This window comes from Cydia fagiglandana, chromosome Z, assembly GCF_963556715.1.
Source record: "Cydia fagiglandana chromosome Z, ilCydFagi1.1, whole genome shotgun sequence".
Lineage (NCBI taxonomy): Eukaryota > Metazoa > Arthropoda > Insecta > Lepidoptera > Tortricidae > Cydia > Cydia fagiglandana.
The window spans coordinates 32,110,492-32,128,832 of record NC_085959.1 but is presented as its reverse complement, the minus strand read 5'-3'; the positions used below and the strand labels follow the sequence as shown (position 1 = coordinate 32,128,832).

Below are 18,341 nucleotides of genomic sequence, written 5' to 3'. Positions count from 1 at the left end.
GCGGCGGTCCCAATTATAACAATGTCGGATCTGTAAAGCGGCTCTTTTTCAGGAGAAGCCATCTAAATTTTCGTAACAGAACAAAGGAATGGGAGCTTTTGTTAAAAAAATATCGTTGTTAAACTTGGCATGTTTATTTATTATATTATATACAATAACCATATATGTTCTTTTGTTGAAAGCCGTTTATAATACATGTACTAACTCTGTATAACAATTATTTAAAGGTTATTTGTTTTACAAGAGGGCAAAGTAGTTGTTTAACCGCTCGTGCTTATACCCGAAATCCGAACTTGAACCAAGAACGTAACGACTGGTTCTAAAAGTGAAATCGTAAGCGTTGCGAGGGTTTCAAGGCACGAGGGTTAAACAAACTTTGCTCCCGAGTGAAACGCATCATTTTTTACAATACCAACGCGAGAAAAATACTAAGTATAAAAACAAAAAATCAAGTACAAATGAACGCTGCGAAATATTTATCATTCAAAGTCAGAACTTAAGTATATTCTACCAGCCAACCCTGAAGAAACGACTCAAAATTTGCATTACGCCTCTTCCACGCTTCTATTTCAGAACAAACTCTATCAGTTTGCCTAAAAGTATGACACCGTACCGTAAAACCTCTAATCAATCCGGGCAGTCAATAGCCTCTACTCCCGGTATATTAATAAATCCTCGTTGATAGGTATCGAAATCCGAGTTATTACGCATCAGATTAGCAAGAATTTTCTCTTGAGCTAGCGGGTGCCAAGAGCCTAGCGTGCAATGGCGGTCTTTATGCGCAGAGTAGTAGTGGCAGCGCGTGGTGGCGCGCGAGCTAGGCACATACTCGAACACACGAACATTCGCACAGCGGTGCACTGCGAACCATATTCCTAGAAAGAAAAACATCCTATGTATATTTAACTGCGTCCTAGCCTAGTCGGTATTCGGTAGTGACAATGCCTACGAAGCTGGAGGTCCCTGTTCCCAAACGAAACGAAAGGGACGCAACCATATACGCATAGGCATATAACAAGTTCAGTCTGTTGCAGGGATGGTCACAAGTTTATAACACATAAGCACAACACACACATACATACATATTTTACTACATAAGGTAGAACAAGAAATTACTTTTACCTAGCCTAGTAAGTAGGCACATATCGCTACAAAGCAATACAAATGTACATTAAAACTTCATAATGAACAAATACCTATGAAGCCAGACGATGGAGGATTTTTTCGAATTCGCCTGGGTGCGGCTCTTTGTAACAAAGTCCATAACTCCCATAGTACTTGTGGATTCAATATGTGAACATCAGCATCTGGATTTAACTCCAAAAACCTGCAACAGATCAAGTCATCTAAAGGCAAATTCTTCAATTGGTCTAAATATATAAAATCTATCCCTGTTTTAAAGAAGCAGCCAGCAGCGGTGCACGAAGTACGAATTACTTATCTTTCTGTAACTTGATCAACAAACGTAAGGAAAAAACAATATCATTTTCGAAACTTTGATGCTTTTTATCATATCGAATATATATTTATGATTCAATACTGTTTGAAATTCAATCCCAGTCATGATCTTAAAAATCACAAATATGAATATAGAATATCTACGTGTAATACCTTAAATACCAACCTCTTATACACGAGAAACAGAGGGTAGTCAGGTGCCCGGTACCAGTCATCCAGGTTCGAAGAGTAATTAGCAGGATCCCATATTAAGATCGAAGTGTTACAATACAGAGGATCCTCGAGGAAGTTGTATTCAGTCTTGGCCACAACCTGATACAAACCACCAAACACAGTCTCTAGGTCAATAGCTACACTCATGGTAGAAACACTCAGTAGTAGTAATGGTTAAATACAGTATGGCCGAAGGTTCGGCATTTAAAGACAGTTTTCGGTTTTGCTCTTCTAGAACCAACCACCAACGAAATAAGGTTTAAATTAAGGTTGGTGTTGGTTGCAAATATTGGACAGAATGATCAAATGATGGATGCAATTCGTTATATAACAGGAGCACGATATTACTATCATATTCTGAATACATCAAATCTCCAAACATTGAACCAAAATATGCAATGTCAAGCAGGTACTTAAGTATTTTTCTAAACTACGTATTTTGATAGTCGTTATGTAATTTAATTATATGTTAGGGTCAAACACATTTTAAAAAGGTCACTTCTGTGGACAATAAATCCCACCAGTAAAGGTCCCGCGTAAAAATTTGCTTTAGCTATCCTTAACTTTGCAATGTCTACAGGAAAGACGCGAACGAGTTTGCTAAAATGTGTATGACCCGTAAATAAATAGAACCTGATAATAAATCCAATACTCGTATTCTGATATTGGATCAGAGTCAAAACGCAAGTGTAACTATTTAGCGTTAACATGCGTCGTCCAATACGGAGGCGTGATAAGCATGGATAAATACTGAATCAAAGATATTTACTGAATTAAGTTTAGATGAAAAATGGACAGGCTAATAAAAGTCCAAATGCGTGGCCTAAAAAGTTCTGTAAATAAGATATCGGCATTGGTCTACTTGACGACGTAGTAACGGCATTCCGCCGTCGTGCCTTCATGAATGATTACTGTGGCGGTCAAAGAGTTAAACATGGTTTCCTAGTGCTAAAAGACGGGTGTATCAGACCGCGACCTTGGTCCGGGCAGCTTAGCTCTTTCTCGCTTTCACTCATAGCTGCGTCTTTAACCGCCTTCCACTCGATCGAACAGGCCTCGTACCGTACCAAGGTCGCGGTCCAGTACGCCCGTCTGTTACTGCTTTTTGTTAATGTAACGTATACTTAAGACAAACAGTCCATAAACATAATAATTACAATAGTACATTACTACAGAGGCCGGGACGAAAGGGGTTGCCGGCCGAAGACATATAGACGGCCGAGCGAAGCGAGAACCCCATTTCCCGCCGAGGTATGTATAGTGCTTTTCTCAAACATGCAATGAAATAAATAAAATAAAAAATCCACGAAACCCAAGTTTTATTTATAGAAAAAACTAAAAGTAAACTACACCCAAAATATAACCAACACGTACCTATATCATTATCACGCGTATGTTTTACACGAGTCGTGTATTTTTACTACCCGTATATTTTCATGTATCTTTGATTTTTTCGCCTTGTATCCGTCTGACTGTCGTTTTCGTCACATAAGTTTACATAGTCTTTCATATTGATATCATGTTTCACATACATCGTTGCTTTATGCATGGAGTAAATAAGTATAATTTCGACAGTGTTGACGAATTTGTAGTTACATTCATTTAAAATATGCCACAAAACTGTTTCTAATAAACTGTAAGCCATTTTTCTTAGTTTCTCAAATAATAAAATTGCCATAGGCAACCATATACATACTTCGTCTTCGACTTCGCGGCAGAGGCAGCAAGTTATTTAAAATCAATTCTGCTTACGCTGCCAATTCCAACACCTACGATTACAATTAATATTAATTTTATTATTTCGTCGGAACTCATATTAAAGTCAAAAAATCAACAACGCACCATAAATCCAATAAAACAGAATGAATATTTTTCAACTTTACCTCCATAACAATTTAAAAAATATAACTACGCGTGTTTGAGTAGACCGTTTTACCGCTAACGTTTAGATGACATGTTTTTATTTGTGTAGTTAAATTTATAATTTAAAATTATAAAATTATAGAATGTATTATTTATTAAGTTTATGTTGATTTTATACAAATAAAACTGCAAATTATAGCAAACATTGTTTTTTTTTTTATAGGCGTAGTGGCAGAGTGTAATTACGAACCATAAAGCAAATACTGCCTCTAGTTTTTTTTAATGGATGAATGCCACGATGCTGTGTCACTATATCTGTGAAATGAAAATTAAAAAAGAGGACTTTGCCGGCCTAGGCCTGCAAGATGTGTATGAAATTCCATTAAAGACCTTTTGTCCTAGCCGCACCTGAAACGTCATACTTCGCAGCCTATTATAAGGAACATAACATCAATATTTCATTGCATGTTTGAGAAAAAATAATTAAATAGTACATTACTACAGAGGCCGGGACAAAAGGGGTTGCCGGCCGAAGACATATAGACGGCCGAGCGAAGCGAGGCCGGATAGGTCTGAGCGCGGGCAACCCCATTTCCCGCCGAGGTATGTATAGTGCTTTTCTCAAACATGCAATGAAATAAATAAAATAAAAAATCCACGAAACCCAAGTTTTATTAATAGAAAAAACTAAAAGTAAACTACACCCAAAATATAACAACTAAACACGTACCTTTATCTTTATCACGCGTATGTTTTACACGAGTCGTGTATTTTTACTACCCGTATATTTTCATGTATCTTTGATTTTTTCGCCTTGTATCCGTCTGACTGTCGTTTTCGTCACATAAGTTTACATAGTCTTTCATGTTGATATCATGTTTCACATACATCGTTGCTTTATGCATGGAGAAAATAAGTATAATTTCCACAGTGTTCACGATTTTGTAGTAACTTTCATTTCTTTAAAATATGCCACAAAACTGTTTCTAATAAACTGTAAGCCATTTTTCTTAGATTCTAAAATAACAAAATTGCCATAAGCAACCATATAGATACTTCGTCTTTGACTTGGCGGCAGACGCAGCAAGTTATTTAAAATCAATCCTGGTTACGCTGCCAATTCCAACTCCTACGATTACAATTAAAATTAATTTCGTTATTTTGTCGGGACTCATATTAAAGTAAAAAAATCAACAACGCACCATAAATCCAATAAAACAGAAATACAGAATGAAAATTTTTCAACTTTGCCTCCATAACAATTAAAAAAATAACTACGCGTGTTTGAGTAGACCTTTTTACCGCTAACGTTTAGATGAAATATTTTAAATGTATTTATTTGTGTAGTTAAATTTATAATTTAAAATTACAGAATTTGGTTAATAATGTATTATTTATTAAGTTCATGTTGATTTTATACAAATAAAACTGCAAATTGTAGCAAACATTGTTTTTTGTTTTTTTTTTTTATAGGCGTAGTGGTAGAGTGTCATTACGAACCATAAAGCAAATACTGCCTCTAGTTTTTTTAATGGCTGAATGCCACGATGCTGTGTCACAAATATCTGTGAAATGGAAATTAAAAAAGAGGACTTTGCCGGCCTAGGCCTGCAAGATTTGTATGAAATTCCATTAAATACCTCTTGTCCTAGCCGAACCTGAAACGTCATACTTCGCAGCCTATTATAAGGAACATAACATCAATATTTCATTGCATGTTTGAGAAAAATAAATAATTAATTACAGCATTCTGCGAGACTCGGTCATGTCACTAAAAAATTTCGTGCTCCGGTTAGTGTAGGTACCTACTACGTTTCAAGTTTCAAGGTCAGGATCTGAATCTCTCAAAATTAAAGGAGTTCCTTCCATTCCTCATGGAACCCATCATCAGAACTAGATTTTGCCAAAAATTTCATGGGACCAACCCGAAACGAAATATATTAGGTACCTAGGTAATACTTTTAAATAAAAAAAAAAACAAACAAACTCTATTTAGATATTTTCTATAATCTATAATACACCGGAGCTCTTAGCTAACATAAATATGTACAAATAAATACGGTGGAATTGGTAACATTATTCTTTTTTGAAGTTGGTTGAAAAGGCTCATATCATATCACATCGCAGTATACAAATAAAAGGCGCGATTAGGGAAATGAATTAAATATTAACTAGACACGATATAGTAAAGATATGTGACGTCCCACGGGTAAAGGTAGGTACCTTATGGCGGTTGGCGCTTACGCTATTATTAACGCCGCTCCAATATTATTGCCTGCGGCGCTATGCGACGTAAGCGCCAGCCGCCATAAGTTACCTTTTGCCGTGGAACGTCACATATCTTTACTATTTTATATCTAGTGAATCTCTAATTCATTTCCCGAATCGCGGCGCCAGCCGCCATAAGGTACCTTTTGCCGTGGAATGTCACATATCTTTACTATATCGTATCTAGTTAATCTCTAATTCATTTCCCGAATCGAGCCAATAGTATAAATAACCACATATACAAATAATACTTACTTGTGAGTTAACGATACGAAAAGTTGTTTTGGAGCCGACATCTTCAGTGTAGTTTTCGGTAGGTGCGTTGTTGAAACGTACGACCATATCGTGCGAGTCTATATAAAACAAAATGCATTAAAAATATAGCATGCGGTAAGGCGGGTAGGTATTAAAGGAAAACATCGCAACGAAAATATACAAGATTCAAGCCAATCAAGCCTATTGCACGCCTTAAGAGTTTTTATGACCAAGTTACCTGAATTGTGTTGAAATAGTTAGGTATGGTATGTACTTATTTTTATGTAAGTATTTATTTTATCTTAGTCAATTTTTGTAAGAATGTACTATATTTATATATGAGGTAGGTGCATACTTAAACGCTATTGAATTCATGAAATGGCCAAGCGTCCTAAACGGCTTTTGAAAATGTACATTACGTTGAATAAACTTGATCATTATAAAGACTTATTAATCACATATGTATGTTGTACAGTCGACGTCAAGAATATATTTAGGTAAACTTTTGCACCATACTTACTTCGTTACAATAAGCCAAAAAATTTAAACATTCCTGAGTATCTATAACGTCGACTGTACGTGTACACAGATTCCTGGGCTGGCCGCGGTAAAACTGCAATATTAACTATTGCTTCAATCGGATTTCCCGTATCGGTGATTTCACTTCCGCTATACAATAAAAAGACGATTTATATAAGGACACATGTACCTTTCAAACTTTTATACTAATAAGACCTTTATCTGTTCTCATACAGGAGTATTATAAACCTCCGAGTATTGCTGACTAATTTCTCTACCGCCACAACCATTTCCAATCACGACGATCGTGACAAAAAAATCTATTTGTTGTGGTCAATGCAAGGCCCAATCAGTTTAAAACTATGCCTAACGTTAAAATAATAAATTGCAAAACTCGAATTGAGAGCAGACCCAAAAAAAATAGAACATAATAATAGAGATGCATTGTTATTTGTCGCGACGAACCTTGAAAAGTGACGCACTGAATATCTTAATTTTCCCTTTGTGATTAGGAAATTTTAACCTACTTACTTACTTTTTATAGCCACCTATTAAAAGGTCTCGTCTTTATTAAGTACATTGTAATAAAAGCAATATATTTTACTAAATTTGTTTCATAATATTTACGTGCGCATTCAATAGTTATTCGTTTTACTACGGGGCAATGTTGCATTTTAACCTCTAGTACTACTATTGATACCCGAGCAAGCGAAATATTACTATATTAAACCAAGAGCGTAACCAATGGTTCAAAAAGTGGGATCTTGAGCGTTACGAGGGTTTCTTGGCACGAGGGTTAAACAGACTTTGTTACCGAGTGAAACAATGTTTTTCGCCACACATATGCGAGGAAGCTAACTAATTGTAAAACGTTACAAATGAGCGCTATTAAATCATTTATATTATATCATTCAAAATCATCATTTAAAAGTCAATCCTACCAGCCAACATCAGGAAACAACTCAAAATTTGCATCAACTTTGCCATTTTTATGGATAACATGCCACTTTATCGTCAGTTGCTGAAGAATAAAAGAGCCTTACGTTTACGAGCTGGTGTGGCGGCAGCTTACTCCTATTGATCACTAAAGCTTGTAACTACAAAAATGCATATCTGGTGAATTTAAACGTTAAATGACTAAGTATGTTGTAACAATAGTGACCCAGGATAAGTAACCATGGCAATAAATGAGAAAAGTAATGTCGAGGTATAATCCACTGCTAGTTAATAAATAAAAACTGGTTTTAAATGTTTTTGGCGGCGGGTTCGTGTGACTCTTAAGAGGCGATCGACTGGAAAGTAAGCACCTTCTACATACAGCAACTACATATAAGCATACAGCAACCAAATAACACTTAATTCGGTGACACAGCAGACTTTGGGTGTGTTCTGGTTTCCTTTGAAGTTGTTTGAGGTTGGTCTGGTGGTTTTGACGCTACCATGGTGCAGTTGATTCACCTATAATCTGCTATACAGGAAAAATACAGTTTACCTTTAATAACAATGGTAGGTATAAAGCTTGAATACAGTTGATAAAATCAGATATTTAACAGACAAAAGTACACATAAAAGCTTGTAAAAATAACTTTAAGTGGTTATGGTATACTGTAAAGAAGGTTTTATTGTTCGTACATCAGCAGGGCCAGTCACGCGCTCGTCGCCACGAAAGCAAAGAAAATGCCGAGACAATCCAGCACAATTTAATGGAAAATAAAACTGTTCAATTATGTATGTGGTGCGTGGAAGCCGCACTTATTCTATTGTCTGGCGGCAATTTACAGCGTGTCGCGATTGCAACACGCCTGCGTACTTATCATAATATTACCCGTGATGTGTCATTGGTCAACTAATTTATAGCAGAAAGATTTATTGTACCTAAAGACACGAGCAATTAATGTATGTAATACATTGACATATCACGCTTCAACATGCAAACCCTACCACAATCATATTATTTCTTATAAAAAAAATTATATATAAATATACTAGAGTAGATACCTACATAGGAAATACCCATTATCTAGGAACAATTATTTAAATCTATCTGGAATTAACCATAGGTATCATGTCAAACTGAAAGATACCAAAGTAGATGTGGTAGCCAATATTTTAATCGTCTAGTATGCGGTTATTATGCGTAAGTACTGGTTTAATATAGACGGGCACATACATAAACGGCATAATTCTGCTTTCGCCTGTGATCACACAGTAAATCGCAGCAGCGGTCTGAGCAACTCAGCGCAGCACAATAGGACCAGCGCCTCGTATGAATAATGCACGGCCCTTGCACGCGTGGGTTGATGACTCCACTCCGCGGCGCGGGCCCCGCAGCGCAAACAATACTATTACGACTCTACTAACTTATTCTATAAAGGGGCCCACTGATTAACAGTCCGCCGGACGGTATCGGCGTGTCAGTTGTTCGGAACTGTCAAAACTTTGTTCTAACTGACAGGCCGATACCGTCCGGCGGACAGTTAATCAGTGGGCCCCTTAAGGTAGAAGTACTAGTGCTCGACGTTGCACTAATATTCGACATGGGCACTTTATGTCAAAGTAATATAGGATAAATTTGAACGGCGAAGATTTTTCTGTATTCAAATTTAATCCTTGTCACTTTGACATAAAGTGCCCATGTCGAATACTAGTGCAGCGTCGAGCACGAGTACTTCTACTTTAATTAGCTCTATTTAGTAATAAATAGTTAACCACCCATATCTGTTCAAAAACGGTAAGTCCCAACATTTCAGACTTCCAGTTTCACAGAGTAGGATAGAAGGTTCTACAAAAAACATAATACTGAATAGCAATTTTATTGCAACAAGAACTTAGTGTTCGTCCTCTCTCATTTAACTCCTTTATTGCCCCTGGGCTGCCAGGTACCTTGGACGAGATTTAATAAACAATTTTAGATTAAGGCTTCGTTACCTTCAAGAATTGTGAGAATAATACAAGCAAACATGAAAGGTGCTGCGGAAACATAGCATGTTTGAACAAAAAGTAAAGCACAAGAGACTAACAAGAACTGTAAGCTGATGTTTTGACACCGAACCAGGAACGCAGAACTTGTTTTTCATTATTAGTAGTCAGAATCAAGTAGGTACAGTTAGCTACCAAAATTAAACCTGATACGGAATGACAAGCATCATGCAAGTATGAGTCAAGATTGTCAAGAACGCTATGCCTTATTAGAGAAATATCTATTTTATTAAGACTTCGTAATATATTGTCAGATCTTTGACTATTAAAAAAGATTAGAAACATTATGTGGTCCTTTATTACAAATTTTGGTAAGAGGTAACAACTTATGCAGAATCAGAATACCTACCCCGGCTCCCCTATCAGAATTCTGTCGAGGTTTTAGGTACCTCTTAGAATAAACAGAAGATAGGTACCTATTTACTTACGTTACATAAAACAAACTGGACCATTTCATCTGTGTCATGTAAGCATCATGTACCTAAGTATAATAAGCACAGGTAAAAAGCTCTCCGCAAAATGCATGGTACCCACTATATAAAAATTCAATGAAATTTGTAGGCACTCAAATATATAGGAGCGGCCAAGGTGTTCACAAATATCTGAACGAAGCTTCTATTATCAACACATAAATGTAGCGTATGTTCAGATATTTAATAGCACCTTGGCCGCTCAGATATATAATGGCGACTGCATACTCCCATACTCACCACGTGTCATTGGTTGAGTAATATTTTAATAATATTGGCGATTTCTGGACTGTCTGGTTAGACTTTGTTTCGTTTGCAAGGAATATAAACAAAACATAAGTACAAAATATCGAACCTAAATATTAATAATTCATTAACATTATTTCATCATCATCATCATCATCATCATCATCATCAGCCTACTCTCGTCCACTGCTGGACATAGGCCTCTCCTATTGCACGCCATTGAGCACGATTTGCGGCAACTCTGATCCAGCTCTTAACATTATTTACACTTTCGCATTTAAGAATAATTTTCTTGGTTAAAGCACCTGTTTTATCAGCGTAGGTAGGTACATTTTCGAAAAAGGACAATGACATTACTTGCGGTTACTGCATGACTAACAGTCTCCGTCCATTTTGTTTATTTTATGAATCATCTTAACTTTTACCTTTGGTCTGCCGCACAGTGGGCTCTAAATCAACAACACACAGTCTTGGGGATTTAAGAATTAGGTACAATATAGTGTCAGTTACCTCGGTTATTATTTTCTAGGCATTTTTAGGGATCCATACCTCAAAAGGAAAAATCGGAACCCTATAGGATCTCTTTGTTGTTTGTCTGTTCGTCCGGACGTAGGTACAATAATAATAACATTTTGAAAAAAGCAAGTTGTTACAAAGTATTACTAATCGTAAGGTATTACATACGTCAAACATTTTCTGAGAACAATATATCCCACAGTTATTGTTATAATTATTTTAATTTAATTACTAATATTATACAGGATGAGACAATGATGAAACTACCTTTTATGACTTTGTGACTACAATGTTAACGCAACATTAATTGATGGTAAAAGTTATAACTATTTTTAATTTTAATTTAACTATGAAAATACAATAATGCATCTTTATGAAGGCGCAGTTCATTTTTTCGATTAGTACCTCATTAGTGCGTCATCGTGCGATTTACAGGAAAGCATACGATTTTTAAACTGACTATGAGTAATTTGACCCATATCATCATTTGACGTAGCTTTTGTGAATTCCGCTTTGAACCAGAGGCTTTGAAACGAGGCATTATTTAATCAATTTACGGCTAGACCATAATTTTGGAGTGAGATATATTATACATATTTATCACGACCTGTCACTGTAACGGGTTAATTAAGTCCTCAGTAAGTATCTTCCTTCCCGCTGCATTCTTCTTTACTGCAAGAATTCGTAGGTATAATTGAACTTAGCAAATCGTGTACATTGTACAGTCGCCATCAGATATATCGGACCGGCCAAGGTGCTCACAAATATCTGAACACGCCTCTATTGTCGAGGCGTTAGAGTGCGTGTTCAGATATTGTGAACACCTTGGCCGCTCCGATATATCTGATGGCGACTGTACCTACACATTACGAGTACACTGTATCTATTCATGGAACTGTAATATAACATATCAGCCTTTTTATTTTATACATCCTTTTATCGGCGGAATATCTTTCGCACCATTAAATGGATTTCCCTTGCGATACGCGAAGGTTTTACAGAAAAGTGAAGGCGCCACGGCATTTGTTTATAAACTGCCGGTACATAATCAACTACCATATCAGCATAATATCGAGCTGACGCGCATTTCAGAGCAGTACGAGCCTAGTAGAGCAGAGCATGAATAAACCATCGCAGATCCCACATCGGCGCAGATAGATAACGACTACCTACGATATCGGCATTAACAGAGACTAAGACGCAGCTTGAACACAAACCAGGATAAGCCAATCGTTTGACGCGTGAGATAATAACATTAACAATAGCTGGATTGTTTCCTTTTCGACTGCGTAATCGGTGAAGTCCTTTGAACATTAATAATTCAAGTAATTCGTGTTACGATTTGGGCCGTTCGGCGAAGAGGCTTGGTCGCGCATGTCAATGTGGCTACAAAGCACACGCACGCGCAGATCCAATGATAAGTGCACAATGCTCGGTCGATCACCTAGCGCTCTTGCAACCTCCAACCACTATAACACCGTCCACACCGACACTAGCATGTACGGTAAATAGCACTGCCAACACCTTTTATATACATGTTGATGTAACAGGTAGATACATCTCTACAGGTAGATATTAACTCAAATCCGAAAACGGGTCAGAAAGAATAAAAAATTTGCCGTTATTACTTTAATTTGTAAAACGTATTTTTTACTCTAATTTCTAATTATAGGTACAGTCATCAGCAATAGTATCTTACACAACTAGGGCCGCAAAAATATGTGACACGTTCTTATTTGGAGCGCAATAAGAGCGCATCATATATTTTTGCGGCCCTAGTTGTGTAAGATACTATTGCTGATGACTGTACATACTGAAGTAAGATTATTTTAAATGTTTTCTTTCCATATAACCATTTGGAGACATATCCAAAATCCTTTATATCAGACGGACAGACGGACGTACACTTTTGCAATAACTCAAAAACGGCTGAACCGATCACGTTCGGTCAATAGGCTATAGGTAACCTAATAAAAATTTCAACAATTTAATTTCAAATAATTTGCATCGCAGGATCCATAGGCAAAGGTATCAAGTTAGGGGTCGTGTTCGTACGGCTCTGTGAGCTGTCGAACGAGGATTTTTCCCGTGTAATGTCGTCTTTGTGCATGAGTAACAAATTCGCGCTAATTGCGGGCTATTGCCCCAACAAAAACTAGTCAAGTAACATATACCTACACAGATTAGTTACCTACTAAGATATATTGAGGACACTAACTGTATACAAACATAGAAGTGTCTAACGAAATACTTACATACATATACTCAAACAGCGCTGCATATACGTAAATACGGTTATTGCTAAGTTGAAAACACGATGATTCACTCGGTAATAGGTAGTAAGTATACTCGTCGTAGGTAGTATCTAAAGGCGATGAACAAAGTGACTCAAAAACACAGGGCAAACCGACAAGAAGACTTATTCGAAACGCATGCGACTTACCTACTTACGTATTTAATAACGACGTAAGTGTTACACTTATTGTATGACATTAAAGCTTTAGAGGTACATAAATATAACTAGACTTAAAGCAATAAATCTAGGTACAGAAAGATATACCTATGTAAAGTTTTTAATTTTAGAATTGGCTTATTATTTCTTGACGTGTATTCACGTCATGGTGGTGCTGATCACACGGGCATCTATACGCGTCCTTTGGCGCTCAAAGGGTTTATTAGTCACTTTCACTTGCTCATCAGGTACTTCCTCATTCTAGCGACCAGAAGGTTAACATATAAGCCGCATATATATTCGTCATGCAAGTATGACCTTGCTGATACCGTAAGTCGGAAACGCCTATCACAAGCATGTAGTACCTATTTTTTTATGCGGTGATCATAAATAATGTCTTAGCCAGCCTTCCATTCTAGGAAAATAGTCGAACTTTCGTTAATTTTCACCTACCATTGAAATTAAACTTTACATTAGGTACAGTCAGCTGCAGAGAAAAGGTACCTCTCTAAATATAAATTTGTATGCAAAGGTGCTAAGCTAATAGTATTGCTGACTGTACCTACATAACTGAACTAACTGTAAGCGCTGGTGGCCTAGCGGTAAGAGCGTGCGACTTGCAATCTGGAGGTCGCGGGTTCAAACCCTGGCTCGTAGTCGTAGCAATGAGTTTTTCGGAACTTATGTACCTACGAAATATCATTTGATATTTACTAGTCGCTTTTCGGTGAAGGAAAACATCGTGAGGGAACTGCACTAATCCCAATACAGGCTGGGTTGGAAGGTCAGATCGCAGTCGGTTTCGTCAAAACTAGTGCCTACGTCAAATCAGGGGAGTCGTCAAGCGGACCCCAGGCTCCCACGAGCCGTGGCAAAATGCCGGGATAACGATTGGAAGAAAAGACCCACATAACTGAACTAAATGGTATACCAGTGAGCGAATATCAACTGACCAAACAGAGTACTGCTCTTCTTCCTAAACTCTATTCTTTTTAATCAGTAGGTGTAGGTACCTACATCGCGAGAGTCGAGTGATATTAATATCGTCTGCCATATTATATGATGCATGTTAGACCGTTGTGTTAGCATTGCAGAGTGAGGAAAGAAAGAAGTTATTATTATAATTACCAATGAAGCTTCCGAGGCGGGAGCCAAGCAGTGCACCAGCGCTGGACACCACGGCGCACTTCGAGTAGCGGCGACCGCGCTGTAGCGGCTCGGGCGGCGCCGCCAGTCCGTGCTGCGCCAGCGGCGCCTCCTGCCCCGTCACCGTACGCACGCGCACCCGGCCCAGAGCGCACACCACCTCATCTCGCGACCGCAGCTGCCCATATGAGCCATTAAATCGCACATGGTAAGTGTTCACCTTCGCCACACCAGAGCGGAATACATTACTGTCATAGGTCAATACTCTGGTCAACTCCTTCTGAATCGATTCCCCCAATATAGATGTGAGAGTAGCACATTCCGCAGATTCCGAATCGTTGCAAAAGTACTTGGTGCTATCTAGTTCTAATACAACATCATGAATGTTTGGAAATCTAGGGCTGCCTTCTATCTTCCTGATCACGTTGGTCGGAGCAGTTGATCTGTTTTGGCGGGTATCCTTTGCAATTTTGTTTCTTTTATAAGGAGCGACAGCTGATCGGCGTTTTTTATCGACGTTTAGTTTATTACTCGGTACGTTCAGAGCTGTTGTTGAAACAATCTGAACACCTCGGTTCAACAAAGATGATATATTTACAGGCGTGTGGTTAGAGGTTCTCCAGAAGTTGATAATGTGTATATTTACGTAACCTATTATAACAATTAATGGAATTATAAGAACTACGATCAAGGTTATCACTTTCATTCTAGTTGTTCACGGAAAGTAGTAAGACGAGACAGGATGACCACGGGTGAAGGTGACACGCGAAATAAAGGACTATTTGAGACAAGATCGGGATTTGATGAGCTGGGCGCTGGGCGCCGGTCAGCGGGCACCTGCCGGGGACAGAGCGCGCCTGCGCGTCAGCGCTGTCAAACCGTGTGAATGACCTATCTTGCTCCACTAACCCCAATAATTCGGCAAATATTACCTAAATATAATAAAAATGACCTATTCGGTCATAATATAATTAAAATTAAACCATAATCAATAGAATATATTTAAAATAGGGTTAATTTTAAAGGGATTCAAAAACAACCAACCTGTCATGTCAAATGTGTTCAACAATTGACATACAATAAGAATTAGGGCTGGCAGCTTCCTCGCACAACGCATAAGCATTGCAATTCAGCGAGGTAATGCTGCCAGCGTCTACGGAACCTTGCCGAGGGGCGATTTTTTATTGTAGTTTAAGTTTTATTTTTATTAATTTAGTATAATTTTAGTTTATAAGTTTTTATACAACATTTATATTGATTCTCACTTGAAATAAATAAGAATCATGACGCTATAAACATGTACCTACCCTACCTACTTATTCAGTAAACGTAATAACTACAATATACGATGCAATAACGCAATACAATATACAGTATCAATAGAAATATTATACGGCGTGCAAGTTTGTATACCATGCATGACAAGATTTTAGGCCACCAAACGAAGGAAAAATAGGGGAAATAATTAGTAGGTATATAAGCGAATTTTAGCATAGTTGTAGGGAAGTGTTTAATATATGCGGTGGGTTAAATAACTCTCAAACGGTGGCCCTTAACAAAATTTTTTCTCATACATAAGTAATCTACATATAATTTGCTATAAAAAATATTATATACCGTTTACGAATTATTTACGAAAAACTATAAAAAGGTACCTTTAAACCACGAAACAATATAACCACAAAAATGGCAGAAAAGAATGTGAAAGATGCAAGAAAAATATTCTGAATGCCTACAATAAAACATTAACATCAATAAAAGGAGGATGGAATGCGTTCCAATAGCAATAGCATTCCAATAAACAGTGTTTTTAAATTAGGCGTTATTATTAAGCCACGATGCAAAAAGAGAGGTGTAATACGCTTCACATCTGAACGGATTTATTAAATAAATATTCATGCCCTACAATATGTTTAGTAAGGGTCATTTTAAGGAAATGGATTTCTTCATCTGAGATTTGACGAAAGACTGAGGTATCAAAACATATGGAGAGAAGTAACTGGGCGGACAATTTTTAAGGCATACCTAATTGTTGTGGCGAATGGTTAAACGCATACATACGAGATATATTAAGCACTCTCAAGAATTAAATAAACTTAAACTAACTTGTAAAACTGTTAAAATATTAGTGCCTTTTACAAATAATAAAATTGTTTAAGTATATTTAAAGAAAACCACTCAATTACATACTTTATACTATGTACGTATACTGTTTTATTTATTAAACTCTAACAAAATTTTGGTGGTAACTACTGGGACACAAAATCCCTAAAACATTCCATCGTAACAGGTGGGAATAACTGGTGCAACTGGCCCTTGTATTTTAGTTGTACGAGTATACAGAGCCGTGCTACCACGATCAGTTCAGGGGTCGGTTTCATTAAAGCTTGAAACTGGTAATAGGTACTAACGGATACTTCTTAATAAACTTTCTTTAGAAAGGGGCTTCGCTTGTTCTGCAAGTTACAACTTCGCTTGTTTTGCGCCACATATTTATAGGTCGTGCTAGTCGTAATTCGGATATAGACGGCGTTAGCCATGCATGTTAAAGAAAAAGACGCCAGTAAATATCCCGCACGAGGTCGAGGTAGCAAAGGGGTGCGCGAAGATAAAATCGGATCATAAGAGGAAAATGCTAAAACTTAAATCGGGAGATGCGAGATGGGAAGTTGGGAACGCAAACGCATCCTCACATCGCCGCTCCTCCGCCTTGTATAGCTCTAATACGACCCGCATAGCCCTACATCGAATACTTATCTATTAACAGTTGGCTTAGAAACTACGGCGATTGGTTAACAATTAAATCTGGTTCGTTTTTATCATTAATTTGAGTGATATTGCACCGAAGCCATGCTAACTTGGCTTCAATATTTAAGTAAAAGAGTATTGTGCGTAGAGTGTGTTGATAAATTAAAGATACTTCAAAACTTTTAAGATTTGTCTCCATCTCCATATAAACGAAAAGTACCCATTCTCCTCTCTAGGCATTATTAATCATTATAGAAAATATTTTTACACAATGTGATGTACCTATATTACCTACAGCTACACCCCTTCGTTTGTTCTTTCGATTAAGGCCTGTAAATAGATCCTTATGACGGCACACCGTTTGCGTGACGTGTGCGTATGCGACTCTAACATTTTAGCACGTGCACGTCACGCACAAGCCGGTGTGCACAGGCCTTTATTTAATTAATACAAGAGGAACTTTTAAAAAATGTATAGTATGTATTCGTTTTTAGGGTTCCGTACCTCAAAAGGAGAAAAACGGAACCCTTATAGGATCACTCGTGCGTCTGTCTGTCTGTCCGACCATTAGTATGAAGACGTAGGCATGCTTTCAGCTTTCAGATGCGTACGCATCTCCATACTAACGAGCTGATAGATGTGATGCCACCCTAAAGTAATATCAATTGTAACATGTATGTCAAAAAATGTGTACTAATAGAGGAAAATTAAAACTTGTATTTCCATTATTTAATATATTTCGGTATGTTTAGGATATTTCAGATATGTAACTGGCGTACAACCATTATTTTCGGCTACCTACGTAGAACATTATTTCAAGCACCTCGTTTCCAATACAAAATGAACACACAAAACGTGTTCTTGGCAGTGAATGTGTTACTGTTACTTACTCTACTTTAAGCTTGAAGTATGTAAAATAAAGTAAATCAGTCGGTCTAGCATGAGTTGCGTAATGCGTTCTCGCGCGCGAATCCATACATCTATCGCGACTTCAAGTATGGACTAGCGCGCCGCCACCACCAGTGAGGTGACCGTGAAAAACGAAATATAGCCAAGTAATAAATAGTACATTATTGTCGAGGCTCGGAAGTAGCTACTTGCAGGCTGAGGATTCGTTTTAAACGGACGACCTTGGGAGTCCGTTTAATTGAATCCGAAGCCAGCAAGTAGCCTTCCAGCCGAGTCATATATAGTGCTTTTCTCAAAAA

The 18,341-nt window shown here is 37.5% G+C and overlaps 2 protein-coding genes across 2 annotated transcripts in view; one reads left to right on the top strand and one right to left on the bottom strand.

Moving 5' to 3' along the window:
• LOC134679071 (nicastrin) overlaps window positions 1-18,341 on the top strand; it is a 246,892-nt gene that overhangs the window by 106,657 nt on the left and 121,894 nt on the right. The window lies entirely within an intron of this gene.
• Window positions 180-15,155, bottom strand: LOC134678262 (beta-galactoside alpha-2,6-sialyltransferase 2). Its single transcript, XM_063536745.1, has 5 exons — window positions 14,368-15,155; window positions 6,058-6,155; window positions 1,625-1,770; window positions 1,197-1,327; window positions 180-875 (listed from the first exon to the last, which is right to left on the bottom strand). Exons 1-5 carry the CDS (start codon window positions 15,089-15,091, stop codon window positions 628-630), a joined length of 1,347 nt encoding a protein of 448 aa, XP_063392815.1. The 5' UTR covers window positions 15,092-15,155; the 3' UTR covers window positions 180-627.